The sequence below is a fragment of the Columba livia genome, chromosome Z, assembly GCF_036013475.1.
Source record: "Columba livia isolate bColLiv1 breed racing homer chromosome Z, bColLiv1.pat.W.v2, whole genome shotgun sequence".
Classification (NCBI taxonomy): domain Eukaryota; kingdom Metazoa; phylum Chordata; class Aves; order Columbiformes; family Columbidae; genus Columba; species Columba livia.
In genome coordinates this window covers 30,748,777-30,767,525 of record NC_088642.1, presented here as the reverse complement: position 1 = coordinate 30,767,525, position 18,749 = coordinate 30,748,777, and the positions used below count along the sequence as shown (strand labels likewise).

General features: G+C 40.7%; 1 protein-coding gene across 5 annotated transcripts in view; it reads left to right on the top strand.

Annotated features, from left to right (window-relative positions):
* GRAMD2B (GRAM domain containing 2B) overlaps positions 1-18,749 on the top strand; it is a 44,835-nt gene that overhangs the window by 11,558 nt on the left and 14,528 nt on the right. For 2 of the 5 annotated variants that reach the window (XM_065045278.1, XM_065045277.1), the window contains exons 1-5: positions 1,310-1,494; positions 14,004-14,126; positions 16,249-16,336; positions 16,649-16,715; positions 17,665-17,768. In XM_065045278.1, coding sequence (XP_064901350.1) covers positions 1,403-1,494; positions 14,004-14,126; positions 16,249-16,336; positions 16,649-16,715; positions 17,665-17,768 — 474 coding nt within the window. In that variant the 5' untranslated portion in view covers positions 1,310-1,402. Of the gene's footprint in view, positions 1-1,308; positions 1,495-14,003; positions 14,127-16,248; positions 16,337-16,648; positions 16,716-17,664; positions 17,769-18,749 lie in introns of those variants that run through there. The other 3 variants (XM_005506696.3, XM_021293304.2, XM_065045279.1) reach the window with 2 other exon arrangements.

Genomic DNA, 18,749 nt, shown 5'->3' with positions numbered 1-18,749 from the left:
AGAATCCTTCTTGTAAATTACATCTAATTTCTTTTCCACATGTGCCTTGGTTTTCATGTTAAATAATACATTAGGTAATGCTGTCTCCCAGAAATACAGCCATTTAAAATGTCTTTTTTTTCGATGCAGCTTGGCACACAGTCTTTGAATTTTCTTGGACTGAAGCTAATTAAATCCACCTCGTCTAGCTAAGACCATACAGCAATGTCCACTTAGTGAGACCACTCTCCTGTATGTATTCTCCCCCTGCCTCATGTGAACAGTCCCGCAGCTAGGAAGAAAACTTAATAATCTATTAAGAAAACTTGAATAGGAAGAAAACTTAATAATATATTCTATTAGTAATTCTGTTAATCTATTCTAATACGTTAAGCCATGAAAATGGACCTTTTTCTAGAGATGTCACTTTGAACTCTAATCTCAAATTTGGCCTTCCCTAGATTGTATCATTACAGCCACAGACTCCATCTTTGCTATGTGAAAATGTTTTTACCAAACCCAACCCCAACTAAGGCATCAACCAGGTGATGAAAACATTTCTCACACACACATTGAGCACTTGTGTTTGTGTCTGCCACACCAGACGACTTGTGCCAAATTCTGCCATGCAACATTTCTGAGGGAACGCAGCTTCTCCAGGAGCTGCCTTGGCAGAGGTGGGGGGAGGCTGCGGTCGCCCTGTCTCTTACACCAGTCATTTCTGGGGCACACAAACCAGTCTGGGGTGCTGCTGAAGAGAAAGGAAACAAAAAAACACCTGTGGCAGCCACCAGTGGAAATGTCAGCTAATCGCCACAGGCGTTCACGTTAGTTCAGCTGCCTGGAGGCCACCATCGGTATTTGGGCTGCTGTCCGCTTCGCACCGACACCCCTGAAACGCTCGCAGAGACCCCTGGAAGGCCATTTTCTGTCCGTTACCGCCGGCCCGCTAACTCCGTGCGAGGCTGCGCCAAGCCCGGCGTGGCTGCCCTTCCCTCCGGCTCACGGTCACGGCCACGTTTCCTCCTCAGACCGTGTCTGTGTGAAACCGCATCTCCTGCCCGCCCGTATGAAACATTAAGGGCGTCTTTTGTTCGAGCCGGCGGGACACAGCGGCTCACGCGACAGCGGCTCGACTGAATAATTTAAGGCTCGTAACGGATCGGACACGCGGGGGTCGCGTCTGTCACTTGGCGGCCGCAGCCGGGACGGGCGCACCCGCCGCGGCCCGGGCCGCCAGCCAGCTCCCGCGGGCGCGGGCGGAACCGGTTGTGAGCAGCTTCCCGCCGCGTGCCCGCGCGCCGGCCCCAGCCGGCCCAGGACGGCGGCGCCCGCCCCGGGGCGGGGCGGCCGGTGCGAGGGCGGTGCGGCCCGGCCCGGCCCGGCCTGGCCCGGCGGTTGAGTGCCGTGCGGTGGAGTGCCGATGGTGCTCATGAGCGAGCAGCGGTGCGATGCGGAGGAGCCGAAGGCTGCGCGGGCCGCCGGCAGGCGGGAAAACAAGGGCGCCGTGCGGCTGTGAGTACTGCCCGCAGCGGGAGGGGCGGCCGGCAGCGCGGGGGGACCCGGCGCAGCGCTGCGGGGGCCGCGGGTCCTGCCCGGGCTGCCCCGCAGGGGAGGGGCGGCCGCGGAGCGACTCGGGGGAGTCCCGGCGGGGGGAGCACCCCGGCCGGTGCCCGTGCAGCGCGGCGGGGGCTGCGCTGCTCTGGGCGTTGGCTTTGGTTTGGAGTTCGTGGGGAAGAGTTGCCGAGGGGTCTCTGCGTCCAGGCTGAAATTAAGCACGAATATCTCCGCTCAGCCGGGATCCACCCTCCTCAGGAGGCGGCCCGAGCACAGCGTTAAACTCTGATGTCGTACTTTTAGGAGCAAGGCATATAAATATTCCTTCTAGTTTCACGCATCAGCATGGAAATCCTTCTCTGCCGTGGCACAGAAATCCAGCAGCCGTGCTTTATCACTTAGAGTAGTGTACGTGGGCTCCGCTGGGAAGCTGTGATCCCCTCTGGGTGCCAGGGAAACCCAGAATGTTGACAGAAGTTCACAGACTGTTTACTACAGTCAAATGGAAGTTCAGCCTGACTTCTGCTCCAGAGGTGGGACAAGCCACCCCGGCAAGGCGGTGGGCGCTTGCCTGCCTCGGCGTGGTTCTCCGTCACGCTTCTCACCCAGCGCGGCCATACCCGCACCCGGCTTCGGTCTGCTTTTTAACCTGAAAGGTACTGTAGAAATTGAGTAGATGAAGAGATCAGAAGTACTTCCCTTGCTGGCTGGTAAAGGCTGCTAAGACTAACTGGTGGAAAGTAGGGAAGTCAGAGGGCTTCCTCTTCCATGGACAGAACTCGCTGTGCACTCCCCTGAGGCCACTGACCTTATTTCCCATCCTCTGATGGTGGCTGGGGGTGTCAGGGGTTAAATGCTGCATCTCCTGCAGTGATCTTTGGCTTCCTGTGGAGGTCTTAAGTGGTTTAGATGCTTGTATGCCATGGTACTGACCATCAAGTGAAAATCTTGTTGGCATCAAGCAGCTGTCTGGTTCCATAGCTGGCTTCCAATTCGTGTGGGACTTGACAGTTCCAGGGATGCTGTTTGAGAAGTTAAGCATCTGTGAAAGAAGAAACTAAAAAATCTGGGGCTTTCTTCTCAAAAGAAAAGAAGTGACTTTCTCCTAACCTAGAAAGATTACCGTCCCCAGAGCACTTTTCTTCACAAAGATTTAATCTTCAATAACCTTCAGGAGAAAGGAGAACAAGTTACCAGCAGCTAGCTCTTTCTCTGGAAAGAGAGTCTAAGAAGGTCTGGTTTTTGTGGGTTTTTTTGTGTGTGTGGTTTTTGTGGGGTTTTTTTTGTGTGGTTTTTTGTTTGTTTGTTTTGGGGTTTTTTTTGTTGTTTTTTTTTTCTTTTCCCAATCTCTTATCTCTGAGCAGATGTGTATTCTCAAAGTGTGTCACGGTGAAATATGTTGCCAGAAACAACTTGCTTGTTAGAGATCACTGTGAATCAAAGTATCTTATAAGCATCCTTTATCTGGTATAGTGTAGTCACATCAGTGACTTCACATTCCAGATGAGACATAATGCACTGACCTTCTATAGGGCCTTCTGATTTCAAGCCTTGGGTCCTGATCCCTCACACAGAATTATGCCAATGAATTTCATGAAGTTCTTCAGGTATGCAAGATTTGTATCTGATTTTTCTCCTGAGAATAGAACTAAGAGACCAAGAAAGGTTGATGTCAGAGAAATTGCACATGTGCAGACTGACTGACCCTCTGTTTTGTCCCCAAGTGTTTATAGTGATTTTAAAGTGCTGAATCAGCTACAGTTGTAGAAGTCAGGTCAGTCTTAACAAGTGTGATAGATTAAGAAGTCTCACTCGCTATGACTCTCCATTTTTTAGCTGTCAATTTTTGCTGTTCAGTAGAAGGTGGGTGTCACGGAGGGGAAGACTAGGCAGTTTGTTATGCTGCAAGCTACAGCATTCAGCAATACTAGCCTCAGCAGCAGGAAAGTGCAAAGGCTGGGCTGGTAAAAAGTTGAAATGCTTTGTCTTGAAGTAGAAAATTATTTAAGCATTTGCTGGCTGGAAACAAAGCTGGAATTTATTTTCCCAATCACATTTAACTGGTTGCTGGATCCTTCTGAGAAAATGTCATTTTCAGTTGACTGTGCGTTAGTCTCAGAAACCAAGTAACTGTGGTTTGACTAATGTGAAATTACAGTGGGGATTGTTTAGCTGAAGAACAAGAACAGGATCTTGGTTTTGATTCCCTTAGAAGTAAACTTGCCAAAAGTTGAATTGATGAAGATTTGTTTCTAGAAAATTCCATAAATAAGTGTGCAGGGTTGTGGTGGAGTTTCATTCTATTCATTTACTTCCAGGGAACATTATGCACCCAACAGAGCTCATGCTGAAAAAAATCATTTGAAAAAAATCCTTGCAGAGTTATAGAGGCTCAGGAAGCCTTTAGTGTTTTCGAAGCTCAAGAGAGAGAGACTTATGTTTGTACTGTAATCTGTACTTTCTGGAGGTATGCTTAAAATGTTGATCATTTTAGAAATGGACTTTATAGCTCAGTATGTTTCTGTTGCTACCATATGGGTGTCCTTGGAGGATAGGTGCTTCTGGAAGATTGAATCTGTAGAGGATTTTTGATTTTTTTGTTGTTGTTGGATTGGGTTTTTTAAAATTATTTCAATATTAGATCTAGGAAGATTAAATTATCTGCCAGTGAATCTGGAAATTATACAGAAAGAGTTAATTACACTCATACTGATGTAGAAAACGGGCTTTTCTGACATGTTTAGTGATAGTTACATCTTTGCAAAGTTTCCAGTACATCTCTGTGGATTGTATAACCCCAGAGATAAGACCGTGTGGGTGGTGGGCGCTGTTATTACGTGAAGCCAAAATAGTGATGTGCCAGAAGTTTGTAATTACGTAGAGTTCCTCCCAAGCAAATAAAAAGTTCCTGAACAGAAAACATCTTCCAGGTGGTGTTCCATGACCTGACGGGGCCTCGGACCAAAGAGGAATTAACCTTGCATTATATTTAGAGGACATTTATTTTTCTGATGTGAAAGTGGGGTGTGTTATGTTTGTGGTGTCACTGTAGCTGCCTCAGAAGCTGCTGGCCCCACTACAGGGACAGCTGCTGAAACAGTTGTATTGTTGAAAACACTGTGGTTTGTTAAGGAGAAACGGCAGAGGTGTAATAACAAGCAGTTCATATTCGATGACGGCATCCTTCTGCCTTCACGCACACTTGCTTCTGTAGAAGTCAATATAGCATTTTCTGGTTTCCACAGCCTAGTACTGTTTGACCTACGACCAGTACTATCTGACTGTATTAGGACAATGTGCTGAGTTACTGTATGGTAAGGTACTGCTAACATTAAGTGGCACATTCTGTCCTCTGGCAGTATAAGGTAATGTCCTGTAACTGAGTGTAACTTAAAGAAAAGAGGAGGCTGCGACTTAAGACTCTAAAAGATATGGAAAGGTTTTTTGTTTGGGTTTTTTTTTTTTGAGCAAAAATACAATTGCAGATACTGAAGAAAATATGCTATTAAAAGCAGTGGAAAATACTTACAGGCAAATTATGTGCTTCTGAGAAAAGAGAGAAAGTGATTTTTATGGTTTGTTTGTCTGATGTGTTATGCTTCGTAAGAGATGTTTCCTAATAATTGTTTACCAGTCTAACTTAAAAGACAATTTACTGACCTGTGCATTATGATGACTCACTAGCTTTTTTTCCTAAACTCTCTTATTTGAGAGAAATACAAAATGCAGAGCAGAAAGGGAAGGTTATTTATTACTGATTCAGAGTTTCATTTCAGCTTTGATCTAGGTTAACTCCTTTCCAGCAGCCAGACTTCTGAGGAAAAGAGATGTAGGTTTGTGCATACATTATTCATGTTAGGTACTTTCAGTGGATGAAGATATTAACACATCCTAAGTATAATGGTTTTTAATTCTTGCCCAGTAGTTCTTCCCTCCTCTTCCGGCAAAAGTTGTAATGCGTGATCTGAAAAGAAGGATAGGCTTGCAAAGTGAAACATTTAAATTTGATGTGTGACAGAAAAGAGATTTCCAATCTGGATGACCTGTGTTTGCTCATAGTGATTTTTTTTAATCACTCCTATTTTTTTTCCTTTTTTTCCAGTCATTCTTACTTTGTTCACTGTGTATACATACTTAAGTTTTAAAAGCAGCTTTTTGAAAGTAATTGTGCCATGTGTAAATGCACACCATGAATCTGAAGAGCCTTCTCTTTGTACTGAAGTGCCTCAGTGGCAAACCTGAAATACTCCCAAACGTGTTGGCTTTACTGGTTATATGCAGTTTGTGAGAAATGTTTGTTAGGCAACATAATACTACAGATAAGCTTTGGGCAGCAGGATTTGTTGCTGGTATTTGACAGGTGATGCATAAACATAGTATCAGAGTATTGTATTCTTACCACCATCTCCATAAATGCTGCAGTCATGTGGTTAGAAATTATGTGCTTATCTAATCACGCCACTGCTGGGAGGAATAATCTTCATGCTCTGTACATAGCTGTTGCCAAGTCCATATATATCCTTTCCAGTTAGCTTTTTTACACTTGTGTTACTGTTATGCTAGAGATCTTGTGTTTGGTCTAGCAATCTTTACAGATCTCTTTTGTAGTAGATATTTTAACCAAAATTCATGGGTAGCCATCTGGATCCAGCCAGGCCTATCACCAAAATTCTGTTCAAATACTGTCATCACAGAGCAAATAGTTTCTCCACAGATAATAGGAATATGTCAGGACAAGCTTTCTTTCCCTCTTTTTCCACTTTTCCTTGAAAGGAAACTTCTTGCTTGATCTAGATCTCTGAGCTACCCAGAATTACAGAGAGAGATTATGTTTTCCTGCCAGAAAGCTGTAAACAAATATTTAAAACACTCATTTTTCAATAATGCAAGGGTCAGTGAGAGGACATAGGCAACCGTTCCCTGCTAGCCCACTGTACAGGGCCCTTGTCTCTCTAAAGTGGCATAGTGTGCTGTCTCATGCTGGGGTGATCGTCATAGTGATGAAATTAAGTACTGGGAGGCAGGACACTTGAATAAAAGGGAGAACCAGGAGTTGTAGGGTACGTACAAAGAGAACACAGTTGCTTCTTCTCGATTCCCTGGTAACTGAGCTTCAGTGCTTTACTGAAGTATTCACCTCCTTTAACTAAACTTCTGCCTGGCTTCTGCCTCCATCCTTGAAAAACAGCACACTAAGTTGAGGGAGATTAATAAGCTTCCAGAAGTAGTGGCAGGAAATGATCTGGAGGTTGCAGGCAGGCAGCAGGGGAACTCAGCAGGGTAGAGGCTATAGAGTCAAACTGAAGCATTCCTCTCTGCAGATAGATGGAGGAAGCCTTCTAGTTCCCTTACGATGAAGCAACAGTTCCTGGCATCGGCCCCCCCAACAAAACGGTAGCTTGGTATGTGTTCTACAAAGATCCATTCCTGTAGGCCCATCAGTGGTTTAGAGCTCTGGGAATCTTAGTTTAGGCTGTTTACAAAAGGTAGACCACCCAGGTGAGAGACTCTTGCTGGTAGTTTTGTAGTTACCATTTATGCTACGTTAGTTCAAGAACCATGTAGGTTTGGTCAGCCTTTTCCTGGACAAGAAGGAACATGATAGCACAAAAGTCCAGTAAATAACAAAATTATATCTATGTCCGTTTGGTTTTGTGAAATTTTACAAAACGTGTAAATGCACTATGGCCAGCATAGGAGAGAGTGGGTGTTGTGGTGGAGAGCAGCCTGTGGACAGTGGAAAGGCTTGTACTGAAGAAGTTGGCTTACAGAGCATTCAGACTCCGTGTCCTGGTGACACAGAAAATATAAAGTCAAGCTGGCCCCACCAGGGATCTGGCCACCACCTGTCACATCTGATTTTATTATCTTTTTCTCAGACTTCAGAAGGAAAACGGTTTCTCATATTCAGTGTTGCAGTCAAAGGCATTCTTGTGGTTGGTGTCTGTTAGACTCGTTGTTGGAAGCTAGTATTTCCTACTGTGAAATAATAGCTTTTGTATTAGGTTATCTACATTGTTCTAGTCTTTTCCATGAACACTAGACAGGTCTGTAAAAAAAAAAAAAAATACATTGCAAAGGTAATTACAGGAATTCAGCGTTATCAGACCCTTAGTGAACTGTGAACCTGCAGCATTGATTCCACTTTGATCTGCTTCTATCCCTGATGGAAGGTGTGATCTCAGGAAGTGTTTTGCATTAGGCCTTCTTGTGCAGTGTTCTTGTTGGGGAGCCTAGAAAAAAACGTTGTACTCAGACATCTCAAAATATCTACTTTAAATTTTCTGTACTCAGTTAGTACTGCCTTTTAAACAGGGAAACCTTGTTAGTAATTGTGGATTATCTGTTGTCAGTTCCAGTTCTTAAAGAAAGTGCTGTATGATCAAACAAAACCATCTCTCTCTTTCTGTGTATGCTGTCTGAAGAACCAAAATTATTTTTCCCTCATGCATTGATTAAAACACTTTGCCACATACTGAGTCATTATTTCTATGCAAGATATTGAATCATTATTTCTGAAAGTGCCATAAAATAGAAGCTTCTGATCAAGTGGTTCATGGCAATTTCTTTTATTTATTTATTTATTTATTTATTATTAAGCAGTGGAAAAAGGAATAAGGGTGTTGGTAGGACTGCTCCCAAACCTCTGCTCTCATGTATAACCCTTCTGCATTCTTAGTAGCAGCTGTTAATATAATTGCTGGTGTCTGGGGGTTTTTGTTGTTGCTTGTTTTTTAAATATTATAATTCAGCTCTGATGTAACTACTCAGTATTTTTCAAAAACACAGTGCTGGAATACTGACAGCCAAGTCTTGTATCGTGTGGAGGCATGTTGCTCTGGAGTTGTTCTTCCAAAGAAACAGAGACGTAGCTTCAACTAATGAGCACAAACCTTTATGTTTATGCCCTGGTGGTTAGGCATAATTTGTAAAGATGCTTGTGTTGTTCCAAGGAGAGATTTGTGTTGTTTCTGCCTGAGTTATGGAGCAAATCTGAGTGACAAATGCCTCTGAGGTCATGCTGAACACATGGATTGTGTATAGATGCAGTATTTATATTTTTAAATTTCATTTATTTATTGAATTTATATCAAGTTATTTGGTATAGAACTATTGGTAGACCTGTCTTTGCCTTCTTTTCTGCACGCTGAACAAGTAATGGATCAGGAATTCTTTCTTTTCCCCTTTTCCTGTTACCTCTAGAAGCTAAAGGTAAAATGTGATCTAAGGCTGCATGCTTCCTGTTCAGTAGGAATTATGATCCTGGGTTTTGTCTTGTTCTGGGTTAGAAGGTAGGCTAGAACTAGGAGACAGGAAAAACTTTCCCCTTAGAGGCTGCCAGTGAGTTGGAGAATTAAAAGAACACATTCTCCAGTACAAAGTAGATGTGAATCAGTGTCTTCCGTAATATCTTTTGCTTCACATTTTTTTCTGAAATGTCAAGATTCGTGTCATGTGCTAGATTTGACCATGCTTAGGTTGATATAAATAGCTGCTGGTCACCCTGCTGAGACTACATGAATTGCAATATTGTGGCGTTGAATGAAGATACATGAGAGGGCTTTTGCTTTTTGAAGTGGATATCTGAAACAAACCAAAAAGACAAGAGAGCTAAATGGCTTATGTTCCTGTTCTCGTGTTAAGTTAATAAAATATCTTGTCATAGTGTCTCATGTTTCAGAGCACAGGGAATTCTTCTGTGTCCTTTTTTTTTTTTTTCTATGGAACTTGATAGCAGCCTGGTTTTGATTAGACAGGGAATACAGCCAGTTAATAATAGATGGTATTTAAAGCAGAGAATTTACATACTTGCTAGTGACGTCTGCAATGTCACAGTGATCTTGCTGATGTCCAAGTGGTGAGGTAGTGTGAAACTTGATCTGGTTGTTAAGAGAAATGTCTCTTCAGTTGGGGAAGAAAACCTAACTTCCTCTATCCCTAACAGTGTTGGAGGGGTTCCCATTCAATATTAACTTCAAAATTTCGTTCATCCTTTAAATAAAGGTTTAGCAACACAGACATACAAAACTACTCGCGCATGAATAATTGTGTTCCAAGAGACAGCTGTGAAACAGAACACGGTAAATATTTCTGAAATTATTTATCTTGATATATAAAAGATTCACAATTTTTGAAAAGTCTTTAACAGTTGGATTGGTTCCTCTCTCAGTGCTGGCTGACATTGAGATTCCACCTGTGCCTACAGATATGTTTGATCTTAGAAATCCATAGGGAAACATGTGGTGTATATGCATGTATGGTCATCCATATGCATATGGTATTTAACTAATATACATCTTTATAACTTTGACTTCATTATGCCATGTTTATCTGGGATCTCATGAGAAGAGCATTAGCCTGTTCCTTGAACAACTTGAAATAGTTAAATCTCGGTCTGGTTCATACCTGTTCATATTAACAAACTGACCGTTTCTCTTGTGCAGGGTTTTGCATCTCTGCTCCTTCATTAATGCTTTGCAGCTCTCCATATTTGGTATAAATACATCCGCTAGCTGTGTATCTGTCATACAAAACTCGTAAGAAATACTGTGCTTTGGAATTAGCTGCTTTACTTCTTCACTTTCCAGACTTAAGTATGTGCTGTGTACTAAGTATATGGAATTATACAAATACCAAATGCATGCATTATGGCCATCCTTTACATCTGTCATAGCAGTCATTAAGCAGCATTCTTCTCCTTTGTGATGGGGGTAGCTGTAGGTCGTTTTTTGCCTGTTTTGATAGTTTCAGAGTCTTAATGATAGTCAATATTTGGCTTTCCATTTGCACAGTAAAAGTGATATTTGGTCATATCATTATTCTCAGGCTTTTTTTGTTTGTTTGTTTTTTGTTTTTGTTTTGGTTTGGTTTGTTTTTAGGAGATATATTTTCTCTCATGAGTAGTGCATTGTGCCACATAGCACTGGAGTGTGGCTATAGATCTACCAGAGAGGCATTTTATCTCTGAGTGACCAGACTTTGTAGAAACAGACAACACCTAAATCCTTGACTTGAGCGCTGTTGTTAGTCGATCCAGTACAGAGACCACTCTAATCTGCTGTGAACAGGGCAGCAGCAGAGTTTACAGTGTAGGGATTAAATAATTCAGCTGGTTAAGGTATGAAAACAAGCTCATCAGTTAAAGCACTTCAGATTTTGATTAAAGCACTCCAGATTTTCGTGAGTGTGACACAGCGTAATTTTCACAGGAAGTCTAAATTTTTCAGGTGCTGCAGAAGATCAGTGCCAAACAGGAAAATATTTTTAAGTTCAGAAAACTTCCTGCAGTGTGAGAATCTTGACACACCTGTCTGTCAGAAAGGTTTTGTTTCACAGAAATCAAATCAGAAGAGATGAAAATCCTCAGACTTTAAAATACATTGACAAATAGCATACTTCTAAACACGTCAATGGAGTGAAACTTAGTCCGCTGCCTTGATTAATGTATTTGATAGCACTTTCCCTTTTCTGTGATTTAATCTTAAATTACTTAGCTCAGTTATTGGTGTATATATAAAAAAGGAAAATAAATATTTCTTGCAAAAAGTTTAGTTAGAGTTCTTGCAATTAATGTTTATTTTAACTTGCTTAGATATAAGATATGATCCTGTAGTAAGCACAAGCTTTGGCTTTGAAAATACTCCCCATGACAACTATTCTTTATTTGGAAACTAAAGACAGCCTTTTACTTTTAGCTGTTATTTTAAATAGGCTTGGTTGTAGTACCAAATACACTATATGTGTTCAATTTGAAAAATGTTTATTGTCATATCAAGAAAATGCTAATTTTGCAAATTTTACCTGCTTTGCTGTGATATTTGGAAATACAGTTTACTTATTGCTAGCACTTGTAGTGAGGATCACTTTTTCTGAAGTGTACTTGATCTGATTTTTTTTCATGGATTACTGACTTTTGTGTTCTTTGTACAAAGCATTTACGAATCCTGACTCAGATATGAAAATGTAAGGAGTGCTTTAATTTGTTTGTGACTTGATTAGCAAAATTGTACTGGTTTTAGGTTATACCTATGAACTTTGCTTCTCCAGAAAGTCAGCCAAGATTCTTCTAAACTGTAAAGACACCTACTAGGAACTTAGCTGCTGTGTGGAGCTGTAGTTATCACAAATGTAAGGACAAATCCTTATGTAGTTTTTCATTATGTGAATGGGGCACATGAGAGGTAGGGTAAAGGACAGACACAGAAGGACCATATCAGCTAGTAGGAATTACACCTGATTGTTCCTGGCAGTGACGTGTGTTACATGGGTGAATCTCATCACGCCCAAGATGTTTTGGAGGAAACTCATGCTGTGTGTCAGTACATTCTCGCTGTTCTCCGCTGCACAAGATGATCCTGGAGAGGTGACCGAAGTGGCATGAGATAATTCAGCTTTTCCACACGTAACAGTCAGGAGGGTCAGTGTGTTGAGGTGCCCTAGCTTTCTGCCATCTGAAAGCAACTAGAAGGGATGAGTTCGGATGGTAGAGGTTCAGGAACAGTAGTAGTTAATAGGGAAGATGGACAGGACTGAACAGGCTCATAGGTCTAACTGCAAAATAGAGACTCATTAATGGCTGGGAAGGGCAATATGAGTGGTAAGTAAGCAAAGCATTTAAGAGCAACAGAATATCTAACCATGCTCGCAGGCATGAGTGAACACTAAAACCTGTGTTATAAGTATTTTTGAAACAAATTGGTGGTATGGAGGTGTGGGTGTGATACAGGCCGCTTTGTATACTAGCATTGCCGTGTAGGAACAGAAGGCTGCACAAGGCAATGACAGACACAAATCAGGCTCCAGGGTCAAGCAATTCCATCTTAAAAATACTGCTGTGCCATGTGGTCTTACTCACTTGGGAGGTTCCTTGCTGTGCTGCTCTTTTGAAATGCAGGTGTGATTGAACCTGACTATTTTGCCTCACCCTGTTCCTCATCCCACTCATGTCTGGTATTCTCTGGCCTCCCTGGAAGCCCAGGAATTTGGAGGACAGAACAATAACAGATAGCAAGACTGCAGGATTTGCAGATTTCTGGAATACAAGTTCTTGTATGCTGTGGGGAGCACCTGGGGTTGGCAGTTCTCCTTGCTTAAAATCTCGAACATAAAACTGCTTATTTGGGTTTTTCAGGCAAGAGATTGGGTTAATCTTAAATCTCTTGAATTGCCCATTTAATTATAGTTTTTACTGGCTGAAAATAAAAGCTGGTCCCTTGTGGTCAGGCAGGGCTGATCCAAGAATGAAGCAGTGGGAAAACGATTGTTTTTTTCCTCATTGACTTTATTAGTGCTGTAACCCTTCCAAGCACACAAGAAGTGTGACTTGGGAGGTGTCAGTTCCGCGCCCCTGTGGTGGGGGGTGTGAAGAGTTGAGGAAGAATTAGATAGGGCAGTTGTTGCTGTATGTAAACGTTAAGACTCCTTGAGAACAAGTCCCAGCACCACTAAAGCAAAACTCCATGGCTTTTGTCTTGTAACATAAGCTCTAGTTTAGCTGTGGGATGGAATGCCACCCACTTAGATCTCAATTAAGATGTTGTGAGGTGTGTCTTCTGCTTTAATTCACCAAAGTGTAGTCAAATCAACGGATCTTCTTATGCCCTTCCAAAAAGAAAAATAGGATTGAATTAGTTTGGGAACCTCTGTCAGTAAAACTTTTGTCTTAGTAGGAAAACAAGCTATTTCTTGTTGGGACACCCTCACATGGTGTCAGTGGCCATGTTGTTGGTGTAAAATTGCAGAAATTCTGAAGGAAAGCTTCTTTACATGGGGTAATTCAGGTCAGTCATTAAATTAATGGGCAACATAGATTGGGTTTCTTCTTTTATTTTAAAGTATTTTCATTCTTCAGACCCTGCTATTAATGACAGCTTTTTTCCCCTAAATGTTCTGAGTTAACGTTTTGTTAGAAAGTTATGAAAAGGGAAGCACTTTTGATACCTTGAGTGGACCCTTTATTTTGAGAATCCTTCAGGTGGATTCTCACAGAAGAGGTGAGTTAGAAGCAAAATAGGACCCAGCTTCCTCTTGCAACACTGAGCTGCAAATCTGCTAACCACTAGGTACTGTCATGCAGGATGTTTGTTTCTTAATTTGCCAATCAAATTAATTTCCATTAGGCATCAGGTCTGAGTACTGAACATGGAATGCATTTTTCCTAAATGAAACATTCTCTTTGGAGCAGAAGCTAGAGCTACAAATGTTATGAGTGCTGAAATACACATGGCAGTATTTCAGTTTTCCTCTCTTCATTGCTGAAATTCCAGTACTGGAGCTCAGAATGCTGCTCAGATTTATAATAATGTCAAGTCAGTAGATGAAAACTTTGCATTACCATAATATAAAAGATACATAATAATTTTGTTCTTCAGTATGTGCTGTATTGTCCATGTGTTGCAGTGGAGTTTGACATTGATGTGTATCTTGCAATACACATTTCTAAAATACTTTTTTTTTTGTCTTTGTAGTTCAGATGGAGAAAATGGAACAGATGAAAAAAGAAAGGCAGGAAAATCACCTACTGTGTTGCTGCAGACCTCTGCCAATGAAATGGAGTATTTTGATGACCGGAAAAAACTTGATGTTGCTAGGTAATGTAAGAAATGCTGTCAGTTTGCTTCTAGATAATCAGATAATCCGAGTTGTTACAACTCATTCAATAAGTTATGCTGAGTAGCAAGATGTATCAGACATCCCCCTTGTGGGTTAGCTTGCACACTATGCAGGTAAACAGGAATCAGAGCCACTCCAGGGGTTACTCTCTTACCCACCACAAGCAGTCACAGTAGTGAGAATTGTGACTTTGGGCTGGCCTAGCTTCCCTGTTCCAAGAAAAAAATACATGGCACTGTTTGGTGCCACTGCTAGTTATATCCCTTTCACACTTGATTTGACAGGCAGTCAAACTGAGCTTTCTTGCTGGATTATTCATTGTCCATGGTAAAGCTATGACAAAAGTTTTCGTTTTGGACTCTCTGCTGTATATTGCATCAGATTATTGTAGTGTCTCTACAAAACCAGTCATTCTTGCATTGTTGGGGAAATGGAATGCATTTGAAACTCTTCTAAAAGAAAAGTAAATAATACTAAAATGTCACTCAGAAGGCTTGAATACAAATTTTACATCCTTTTTACTTTGTCAATTAAGCAGCCAATGCAGAAGTCAGCAGTCAACCTGGCACTGTGGTTTTGGTCACAGGGAAGATATTTAGAAAACATCACTTAATTTCCTGAAGCATCTTTGAGGACAAAGTATTTGAAGAAATACATGATTAATTTTTTTTTTTTTTTTTTTTTTTTTTGGTGCAAATGCTCCTTCCAGTTTTACCTCTCACATACAGTGTAATTAACTGTTTGTTGGTGAGCTGTTGGCAAAACTTTTTTCTAAGGCCCACTGTTCATTTCAGTTGGACCTGTACTTTACATAGGCACACAAATATGTGTACACATGTTTTGTGGTTTTCTTCTATGAAGGGCCACTTGAGATACGCAATAACTCCCCTTGCTATCTAAACCACTCCTGCTGTACAATCTCTTTCCTAAATCCAGCTATATCTCTGTTGTACTTGGAGATTCTCTTCCTCTCACACTTACAGTTTTTACTGGAAATCCTGAATCTCAAGTTTAGGAAAGTAAAGAATACTTATTGTGCAGGATAAGATGCAGAAATGGAAACTTTTGTAGCACCTTTCTTTCCCCATTGAATCTTTAGCACAACGTGTTCGTCAGATGATTCATTATAGGAGTCCTGTGGTGTATCTTTTCTTCAGTATGCATCTGAAGGACTCTTAAAACACAGCTGCCTTATTTTTATAGCCTGTTTATATGCTTAAGTGCTGAATAGCTTTCAGGTATAATGTTCTTCTCTTCCTGATTTATGAAACACTGTTATCCTACCTCTGCTTTTGGTTTGGTGTTTTGTTTGTGGTTTGTTTTTTTTGTGTGTGTGTGTTGGTTGGTTGGTTGGTTTTTCTTGAACAGTCAATGCCATTAATTTCTTCTGTGTAAAACAAATAAAATGTATTTTCCCAGCCATCCACAGGGGCTTTTCTCTGTACTTGTCCTACTGCAGATTTGTTGGCTTTTTGGTTAATTTTCTTTTTCCAATATGAATGGCTAGGGCTGTACAGATGCATCTTTCTGTATAACTGGCACTCAAAATTCCCTTTCATCTCCTCTAGGATTACTGGCTATCTTAATGATTTCATTAGACTACACAGTTCTTGGCCATCCTCTGACATGTGCACCTATGTGTCTTCTCCATTGCACTTTCCAAATAAACTCCCATTTTGTAGTACAAGTTCATAGCTTTCAGAACACTACCTTGCACTCTCAGCCACTAAGTTTTATTTTATCTCGCACTAGTAAGTAACATATTTAATGTTAGTATTTCATATGTTACCCAGAAACAAAATGAACATGGAACTAAGCACTGTGATAGTTCATTAAGGTGTAAAAATGTCTTCAACTTTTTTTCACTTCCTTACAACTAGTAATTTAGAATATTCCTTCTAAATTAAAAGAAGATACTCAGTGAGGGCTGGCATGATTTAAGAGTAAGATATATTCCTCTCTATTGCTGCATAATCCTTGATGAATCAGATAACTATTATTAAAGTATTAAGATGTTTCATGGAAAAGCACTCCTGTTGATGTTACCAAGACTAATGAATTGAGGCCAGGCTTATATGGGATGCCTTTTTTAATTTTCAGGACAAAGAGCAGCACAGATAGTCCACTCCTGACGATGGATATCAAGAGTTACTCCAAGATTGAAAGGAAAAAATATGCCTCAAATCAGGTAGGGCAGAGGTTGGACTTGTTTGTTTATATATAGTACAAGTAAATACATAACTACCATGAGAACCCCTTTGTTTAGCAATATTATAGTTCATGGTTGTTTAAGGACATGGATTCTTTTTTCATCAGTGTGTCAGAGTCTGGGTAAAGCAGGATACAGACTTAATACCCACATAGCAAAAATTAGGATTTTTTGTAAAGCAGGTGGGCAAAATGAGAAGGTTTTGGGAGGACAGCAAGTGGAATGGGTCACTTATTTGCAATAATATCTAATAAGGTATGTGTCTCTGGGTGTGGGGCTTTTGTTTTTTAGCTGAAGGCAAATGCACACTTTCATAAGCTGTTTCTAGATGTTCCCATTGATGAGCCACTAAAACAAAGTAAGTATTAACCCTGCTGTCATTGCTAGCTGTTGGTCTAAGATAATGTTGTTACCTGCCAACCGTGGTGTTATGCAAGAGGGACTATCTAAATTTTAAAAACCTTGAACCCCAGCTACCTGGAGCTATATGGCCTTCATCTGCATGCAGTGGGTGGTTTTTGTTATAATTTTGCAAGACTTAAGTCTTCAGATATTTGACATCTTTGGGAATTGTAGCCCCCTTTGCACTTCTTAGCAGAGTAACCTAAACATTTATTTGGTACTGAAGCTTCCTTGCTGAAGGCACTACTTAACTGGGACAGCACGGGTCAAGTAACTAGCTTGAGGTTTTGCTGTTGGCAATACTTTAAGATTTAAAAATACCGGTAGGAAAAGAACTTCAAATGTTTAAACATTCTACTGTTCTCTGTGGTAGCTATAACAAGAGAGTTCTACTTAGGTATATATTACAAATGTTTCTTGAAAGGAATACAAGGAATGCAGTTCGTGAGTCAGAAATGGTTTGCTCGATGGCTGTGAAGTGACAGCAGTATTGCTTTATGTGTTGTACTTGTGTTGGTCACCTAGTCCAGACAACTGCTATAGAGCTTAAAGTTTAAAGCTAAAACCTTTAATTAAGCTCTTTACAAGCTCTTTAAGTCAAAAAGTTTATAGGAAGCTAGGTGGTACTCTCTCAGAAAGGATTCTTGGCTTCTGGGAACCAGTTTCATGTTATTATGCATTTCAGTCTTTGTCCTTCAGATATTTTGAGTCTAAACTTAGGCCTGTGAAATCTTCTGAGCTCATCGTTATTAGTTAAACTTGTCAAACATTTCAGAGTTTGATGATGTTTGTCAAAATGTATAAACTGAAACATCATGGTTTTGAAAAAAGAGCAAAACAGCAGACAAACTGATAACAGTTGGCTTGGGTTCTGGTTACCTTTATAGAGTATCTATCTATTACAGGTTTTACCTGTGCTCTGCAGAAAGAAATTCTGTACCAAGGAAAGTTATTCCTTTCTGAAAACTGGATTTGCTTCCATTCCAAGGTTTTTGGTAAAGACACTAAGGTTAGTAAAATCTTTATGTACAGAACAGTAATGCCATTCCTAAACAATTTATTCATCACCAGAAGTTCACATTATTAGGCTATAATACTATTAATTGTTATACTTCCAGGTGTTATTGAATACAATCAATATTCAGAAACAATGCCCGAAAGTCACTCTAGAACTGGAGCACTATTATTATTATTATTATTATTATTATTATTATTATTGAAGACTAAGTTTCTCTCTTAAGGACGTCCTGTATGAAAAAAAATAGATAAAAGGACCTGTTATGCAGTGGTGAGGACATTGCCAAGCCCATGTAGCACAAACTGTAAAAAATTATTCTCTTGAATTAAGTATGGAAAGGAGGAAGAGGAAAGAAGGCTGAACAGTATAAGGACCACAAGACTGTAGTTGAGGAACCAGAGAGGAAGATCAAATGTATTGAGAGCGTTAAAGAGGAAGAAATAAAACCGGCTTCTGAGTTGAATGGCAAAGGTCTTTGAGGGATTCTTTAGCACTCCTTGTGTTCTGCATAAACAGAGAATGGGGAAATTAAAAACAGTTTGCTAAGTTTTTACTTGTAAGCCTAGTATGAAGAGCAGAAATGGGACATGAACAGTTGGGAAGATCCTAAATTACAAGATCATCCTTTATTCTTTCTTTGTGCAGATGTGACTCACCTAAGTCTTCAGCCCCCTGTGGTGAACGATACACATACAGATAAAAATAAAGCCTTGCCAAGAAGATTTGTGTTCTAGTTCTGTTGATTCCAAGCTTTTGGAGTGGTTTTCTTTGTTTACATAAACTCAGCTTTGGTTTTGAGTTTTTATTGGGAAACAGCTTGATTTACTGTGGGGATTTCTTTGGCTTCTTTCTGAAGTACTTCCTTGAACAAAGTTCCTGGTTAGATCGAGGCCCTTTGTCAGTGAATTGGGTGCTGAAACCAGTTTAGGAGTTGACAGTATCTTATTTCTCTGCTGTCAAACATTTTGATGG